This window comes from Tupaia chinensis, unplaced genomic scaffold, assembly GCF_000334495.1.
Source record: "Tupaia chinensis unplaced genomic scaffold, TupChi_1.0 Scaffold000008_1, whole genome shotgun sequence".
Taxonomy (NCBI): Eukaryota; Metazoa; Chordata; class Mammalia; order Scandentia; family Tupaiidae; genus Tupaia; species Tupaia belangeri.
The window spans coordinates 270,396-278,462 of NW_006159437.1; the positions used below are offsets into that span (position 1 = coordinate 270,396).

Here is an 8,067-nt window from a genome sequence, read left to right on the forward strand (position 1 = left end):
GTGTACCATGTTTAGTTCATTGCTTGTGGAGAAAGGAAGAAAAAATTTTATCCTCTTTAGCTTGTCTAAGAAAAATCCAAAAAAATCTGACACTTGGAGAAAAAGATGAAAACCAGAATGAAAAAGACCTTTTGGTCTTGACTGGTGACATTGGTTCTTTTCCTAGATTTCATAGAACACACAGAATATTCAAAACAGCCTCCTGTGTTTGTCCTCTCTAGTCTGACATGTGATCATTTCACAATATAATGATAACAAGAGCAAGGTGGTATAAGGGGACCCACATAAGCTCTGCGCTGCTGCTGATTCGACTAGAAAGCCTTGACCATTGGTGGAAAGGCATACTGTGACTTGTCTTTCCTCCCTGAAAAGGCCGGGGCACATTCTGCTCAACCAACATGTTCCCAGAGGTATATAATTTAACTTCCATCTTTCATACAATAAGAAGCAACACAGTAGATCTGTTGGGAAGGTGAGGTACCTGGGAAGAATTTGGATAAGTGTTTTTTACTCAGTTATTTTCATGTGACCTGGCTCTCATTCTCAGTTCAGTTGCATTTCAACCTCAAAAAAGCCAGTTTGCTTCTCTTCATTTGGCTTATTTTGATTTATAATGTGCATGCCCCTCCTTCCCCCACTCTCACCCCATACATCTATTGTCCTTGCAACTGCTAATAGCGCTTTCCCCAAGATGTCTACACTAGACATGCATTTGCACACCGTTTCCCTTGGTAGGGACTTTACTTTCAAAGAGAGAAAATGTACTTGAGTACCTGAACTGCGTACAAAGATATCCACCCCAAAGCAGCAGAAGCTGTTCCCCACTCCCTTGGCCAGATTCGACTATTCATGTATCTGGTAGCTTCTTTAGAGCCCTTCTGGTTGCATAGGAATTAACATTCCCCCATTTTCCCCTAGCTCTTCTCCCCTCCTCCCTTTATCAAATGACTGATTTTTATGCATGAGATAATAGACAAGCCTTGGGTGACCTGTTTTTTTTTTTCCCCCTCCCTCCCCCTCCCCCCCGCTTTTTCCCTTGCGGTAAAACAGTGCTGAAGAAAGAGGGCACTAGTGTACAGCCCAGATCACATCCTTGCACCGTCTGGATTAGAGCTGAGGCGTCTGCAAACCGAGTGCCGCCACGGTCCTCTGGCCCGGGGACCATAGCGCTGTCTACCCCGACTCAGGTACGTCTCAAGTCCATAGCCTCCAAACGGACTCAGGTGAGCCGGCACCTTCCCGCGATGAAACCTACCCACATCTGCAAAGTCCCATTCTATCGGATTTTCCTCTCGGTCCTAGTTGCATCCTCGCTTATTTATTTCGTTAAGTCCTGCATCCCTGAGAAGCGTTAGGACTGGTAGGTGCCCGGGTTGTCTTTTTCCGTTTGCTTTTCTCACCTGCTGTGTTCTCACTCCCCGATCGCCCCTATAGACCCTTTCTGGTCACACTCTCACCTTGAGAAAGGGAGCCGGGAGAGGAAGCCAACTTCAGCCCTGCAGGCGGCTGAGATTTGGCGCCTCTGCCCCCAAGCAGTGAGGTTTGAATATATACCTGCAGACGCGCTGCCGGGCGAAGAGAATGAGGGTGGAGAGATGGTGAGAAGGCGAGCGGAGCGAGTGTGTGCGAGTGTGTGTGTGTGTGTGTGTGTGTGTGTGTGTGTGTGTGTGTGTATGTATGTATGTATGCGTGTCTGGTTGAAGAACGCGGAGGGAGGTTGAAAGAGCAAAAGGGGATCAAGGAATTGTATTTCACTGGTCAAAGCGTCCCTTACAGGCCATGCGGGGAATGTCTCCAGGCTGGACCGAGCACTGTCCAGGGTGCTGAAGGCGGCTCGGCTGAGGCTGCTGAGGCTGGAGCAACCCTGAAGCTTGCCTGGGTTCCCTTTCTAGCAACTATGCAAAACCAAAAGGTCCGGATTTAGGAGAGTGCGGGAGCCCTTCTATCCCCTCCCCCCATCGTGAGAAACAAGTTACTGTATTTCGCCCCTTCTCCTCAACATCTACATTAAGCCTGAAACATACCAAACTCTCACATACCGAGACTTTACCAGGCGTTGCCTTAGTAACTAATACGGATTTTCCTCTGGCAAATTTATATGTGCTACTTAGATTGTATGTCAGGGTCTCCCCAACTCCTCAAAGCTAAAGTAAAAGGTTTACCTCTCGTTCCACGTTCATTTTAAAGTAGCGCTTCCACCTTTATAATGAGTTTTCAAATTTTCTTCTGGGAAAAAGTTGATCTTTTCAAATCCGGAAAGTTCTCCTAGATTGAAAGACCTAGCTCCTCCCCTCCTCGCTTCTCCTTTCCCCTACGCCCTCTCCCCCCAAGTCTGAAAGCGCGACTGATTTTTGGGGACCGGTAAGAGACTTGAGAATGGAGGAGGGGGCCAGTCGGTGTTCTGCACCGCCTGGGACCTTTGAGGGCACTGGGAACAGGACGCACCACCTTTCTCTTTGACTAGAGCTGCATCCAAACTGTCCCTCCAGGATGTGCAGAGGTGAAATGGACCCAGCAACTATTAACAGCACTGACCCCAGAGTTCTAACACAGGCTCTCTGATGACCGGGCTTTGAATTTCTCTCTCTTTTGTCTGCAGCGTCCATCTCGCCGCTGCAACACGACGCCCTTGTTTCCTTAATCAATTTACCTTGATGCACCGTTGAGGAACGGGGACTTGAATTCCCCTAAAAACGCCCCCAGGGCGTGGAGGCGGTGGTGGAGCACCGGGAGGAGGCGGCGGCGGGGAAGGAGGCGGTGGCGGAGGAGGCGAAGGCTTTGGATAAGCGGTTCTGGCAAAAGGGACCAAGTCGGAGAGGTAGCGTTGGGCATCTCTGTGGTGCGCACCCGGAACCTGCAGCCGGGACCAGCGTGGGAACGCGGCTGGCGGGCTGTGGACCTGGTTTTCACCACAATGGTCTGGCTCCTCTTGGTTTTCTTCCCAGCGGTCTTTTTGGAGCTGTCCTTTCTCTCCAGAAGCCCCGACAGGAAAGTGTTGCTGGTGGGAGCCTCGTCTCAGCGCTCCGTGGCCAGAATGGACGGAGATGTCATCATCGGGGCCCTCTTCTCAGTCCATCACCAGCCTCCAGCTGAGAAGGTGCCCGAGAGGAAATGTGGGGAGATCAGGGAGCAGTATGGCATTCAGAGGGTGGAGGCCATGTTCCACACGCTGGATAAGATCAACGCCGACCCGGTCCTCTTGCCCAATATCACCCTGGGCAGTGAGATTCGGGACTCTTGCTGGCACTCTTCGGTGGCTCTGGAACAGAGCATTGAGTTCATCAGAGACTCTCTGATTTCCATTCGAGATGAGAAGGATGGGCTCAACCGGTGCCTTCCTGACGGCCAGTCCCTCCCCCCAGGCAGGACTAAGAAGCCCATTGCGGGTGTAATCGGCCCTGGCTCCAGCTCAGTTGCCATTCAAGTGCAGAACCTGCTCCAGCTCTTCGACATCCCCCAGATTGCTTATTCTGCCACAAGCATCGACCTGAGTGACAAAACTTTGTACAAATACTTCCTGAGGGTTGTACCGTCTGACACTTTGCAAGCGAGGGCGATGCTTGACATTGTCAAGCGTTACAATTGGACCTATGTCTCAGCAGTCCACACAGAAGGTAGGCATTGTATTTCTGAAAGAAAGGTACTAGGTTTTTTGCATGTTATGCTCCTAGGATCGTAGTAGTGTCTATTTCTAGCACCATGGAAGAACAGACTTACCCTTCTTAACACACACCCACCTAAGCAATGCCCTTTATCCTCATTCCTTCATAATTATAGTGCATGGAAACAGTATCCTATGATATTTCTAGGGATATCAGGAGCTGAAAAAATATCCAATTCTCCAATGCAGTGTCCAACTATAGATTTTGCACTTACATGACTGTTTGTCCTCATATTCTGAGTTTGTATTTGAAAGGCTTATTCACCCAAGGTGCTATATTGCCTTTCAGTGACTGGCTATTACTTTTCAAACTTAATGAGATAATCTACTGTGAGTGATTAGCAAAAAGAAATCACTGTCCCATAAACTGGATTTTAAAGCTTTCTCTTGTTTTCAATAGCTGAAGGTGTTTCTTTGTCTTCTTCTGCCCCTTCTTAACCATACTAAACTTACCTGAGAGTATAGGATTAATGCAGTAATCTCTCTCAGTACATCAGAAACTTATGTTTTAATTCTGGGGTACCTTAGTTGCAAAGAAAAAGTAAATGATTTAAATAATGAATTTTTCTTCTTATTTCATATGCTAAAATTGTACAGATTCCCTCACTTCCCAAGAATTATCTTGTTTTATAAGACATAGCACTGATAAGCTCTTTTATTTACATTTTTCTTAACACAATGACTTTGCTAATTAGAATTTAAAGTTAGACCAATTATAAATGACTAATTAAAGGATTGCCAATGGCAGTCTTAAAATGGCCTTTTAAAATAAAATAGATTTACCTGAGGTCAATACTTTTGGTCTGTCCAGAGACTTGCAGACATGATTTCTCAAATAACTTCTTATAGATTTTATTTACTCTCTTCACCTTAGCCTATATAAATTTTTGGATAAAATGACAGTTTTGAGCTCATCTATTCTCAACTCCCCCAGGAGGTTTATGAAGAAACTGAGGCCCCATTTGTAAATTAAGGTCCAGAACAATTCATACATAGATGCTGGCATATAGAAGATCTTGAGGTTGCTGCATTCTTTTTTCTTAAAATCAAATTTATTAAAGACCACCGACATGAATTCATATTCTTTTAATATTTGTACAATATTCAGTTACTAGTGTGAAGTCTGGTTATAGAAATGAAGGAACATTCTTTCTGACGGTGTTATACAGTTATCGTTAATGAAAACAGATGCTTTAATTTATGAAGAGAAAAGAATTTTGGGAATGAGCATAAATAATGTAGAATTATATATTATAATTTCAGACTCTGCTTTTGGAAAAAAAATCTTTCTGCTGCAATATTGTGATTTCCTAGTGACTTATGTTTCTGAGTCTCCTTTTGGAACAAAACTCATTACTTTTTTAAAAATACAGTCTTAAGTTCAGATGTTACTTCCTTACATTTTAATGTTTAATGTTAATTTTCTACATTTTAATGTTTAATATAGTTTTCTTTAGTGCTTAGGTGGAACATCCTAGACACAAAAGTTAAAAATGTGTTTAATATCCTCATTGAATATATTCTCCAAAGGGAATGGCAAATTCTGGATTGAATATGATATATTTAAATATTAAATCATATTATTCAGAGAGCTAGGTAATTATTGATTCTTAGAATTGGAAATTTTTTTCTTCAGGAAGAAATAATTCTTCATTATTTAATAGAGTTGTTATATTTTTCATATTGCATTATAGATCTTAGGGGAGGTGGAAGATAGTAGAATAATAAACTCCATCCCCTTTATTCTGCTTTCTAATTATATTGATTTGCTGAAAATAATTGCGAATAGTGGGTTTTTTTCTGAGAACTAGAATTAGGTTTTTTTTTTTTTTAATTAATTGAACTGTGTTTGCTAATTTTGTTGAGGAAGGACTCATAATTTTGCCCATGTATTAGTTTGATTACTTCTTTTCTGCCTTCTCATTAGTCTTATATGGTGGAGATAATGTCTCTATACTATTATAGTAAGTGATTCCAGACCGGATTGTGTTCATACAAAGGCATCATAGCTGTCTTTCCTGTTTATTACTAAGAGATTACACCATTCACCTTGCCATTTATGTGATATCTTATTTCTTCTCAAGAGAATTCATTTCTTTTGTTAAACAAAGCATCGGAGAAAACTAACTTGCTTTTATTTTCTACCACTGCAAAGAAATTTTGTGTAAACTCCTTTGTGTAAGTGCCAACTGAAAAATGCATTTTTTTTTCTTGAGGCTCTGCCCTCCTGCTTCTCAGGAACCCATAGTGTACTGGCCTACAGGCGCTTTCTTGGATTATTCAGTAATTTTCCTGACTTTAGACTGATGGGGTCACCTACTGGTGACAGCTCCCTGTCAGGTAGCAGCTAAGACCACATATCAATGTTGTCTCTGCCATCTGGGCACTATTCAGCAAGGAAGCAAGTTTGTCTGGATATTGACAATTTGCTCCTTAGAAATTGTGGGACTTCCAGTGACCTTCACATTTCCTTTCTAGATCATCAATTTCCCAGGGAATTTATGATCGCCTTTTCTTTTATTCGAAGTTAACCTAGTACAGTTAACATCAAAAGTGTAAGTGACTAGACTAGTGTACTTTCATATCTACAGTTAATTTTGAGGTAAAGAGTCTAAAATCAAAGATGAGACATCTACTATTTGAATCCCCAATTAGTTTTCTATTCTTTTCTTACTCTATTTTATATCTAAGTTAAGGGTGGAGGTATTTTGTGTTTGCTTTAACCCATTAGAATTTACTTGTTCTATTCTTTTACTTCCTTTCAATCCTCTATCACATCATTTGTGCCACACATGTCCTCTGGCCATGACAACTGTAAGTTTACCTGATGTAAAAGAGAATCATTGCACATGAGTTACATACAATAGACTCTGGAAATTGTTTGTGATTGTTTCCTGAGGAAAATGTTGAGTGGGATCTGTCAAGAGAGGAGATGGTGAAGCAATAGAGCTTTATCCAGAAATAAAATTCAAATGCACTTTGGAGCAAGCTGCTCACCTGGAATGTGTGTCTTCAAATATGCTAAGCATGGAGTACAAAAATAGCCTACTTCTGAGAAGAGTATCTCGGCCAAGGACACTGTATTACATTATTCTGATAAAATGAAGGTCTCCATTGAAGACAGGTTTATCATTTTAAAAGGTTGTCAAAAAATACTTGAAAATAAACCTAGTTGATTAAATTCAAAACACTGAACAAGTTCAATGAAGATACAAATCCAATCATTCTTTGAGTTTATAACTTCAGAAAGTTGTTGTTGCTTTGGGATTGGATCATTCTCCTTTGTTTTAACTCCTTCTTGTTTGGCATTTGATCTCATATAGTCAGATAGGTATTGATATGATAGGGATTTAGTGATGCTTCTTCCCCTATGAGGATATGCACTGCAATGTAGTCTTTTATTTACTGTTAGGTTTCATTGCCGTGCAACTTTTTTTGATATTTGCTTACATTTTATATAAGATGTACCTGCTTTGGCTTCTTTTCAATATCTGATCTTTGTTTTTATAAGCTTTTTTTTTCTGTTTGTTTTAAAACTTGATATAAAAGTCTAATGGTGTTAGAGGAAAATCTTCTTAAGCCCAAGTATGTAATTTGGCTATTACTTTAGTTAATGAAATCATATATAACAATTTTGTAACTACTAAATATCATATCATATTTCCTGTGTATGTGCTAGTAACTTTGTCTATGCCTTTCATGTCTTGATTGCAACCTATTTCACAGAAAGTTACCTTAATAAATTGCTCTATTTAATTATATAATAAGGAATGGGAGTGTCTCAAAAGGCTATTTAGGCCAACCAATTTGGATGCTTAAAAGAGCACTATTACATCCTTCCCCATACTCTAAGTTATCTAATTGTGGTTAGGGTTGCTAATGAGAGTGGGAGAATCTAGGGATTAAATTTAGAGACAGAATTTCACCTGATTCTTAGTCAATTCTTCTATAATGGCTTGTGATTGACTCCCAGAAGTTTCTACCAATTCTCACTTGATGACTGGGAGTGATCTAAAGCAACTAAAATTTCTCTTCCATATATTTATTGTCAACAAATCCTCTATTTTTAATAGAATATCTCACTAATTTTTTCACCTACATATTTTGGGTTTCAGGTCCCTCACTGTCATAACCGAACAAGTAGAATTTAGATCAATTAATTTCCCACAGACTTTTAAAAATGTGTGCTCCTATTAAGTCACATCTCTTTAATTTTGTTTGAGCAATTATTATTATTGTATCTAAGTAGGGCTTTGATTTTTTTTAAATGTAAAATTATTAGTTTGAATCCACCTTTTTTTAGCTTACCAATAAGTCAGTAGATTTTGGGATTTTATGTATCAGAGCATCCTAACTTTATGTCCTCATTCCTCATGATTTAAATATATATATATATAATGTATATA

The 8,067-nt window shown here is 40.5% G+C and overlaps 1 protein-coding gene across 2 annotated transcripts in view; it reads left to right on the forward strand.

The window, feature by feature from the left end:
- The window catches only part of GRM1 (glutamate metabotropic receptor 1), a 561,669-nt gene that overhangs the window by 62,878 nt on the left and 490,724 nt on the right, over nucleotides 1-8,067 (forward strand). For both annotated transcript variants that reach the window (XM_006139863.2, XM_006139861.2), the window contains exons 2-3: nucleotides 1,051-1,187; nucleotides 2,600-3,614. In XM_006139863.2, the coding sequence (XP_006139925.1) occupies nucleotides 2,915-3,614 (700 nt within the window). In that variant the 5' untranslated portion in view covers nucleotides 1,051-1,187; nucleotides 2,600-2,914. The remainder of the gene's footprint in view (nucleotides 1-1,050; nucleotides 1,188-2,599; nucleotides 3,615-8,067) is intronic.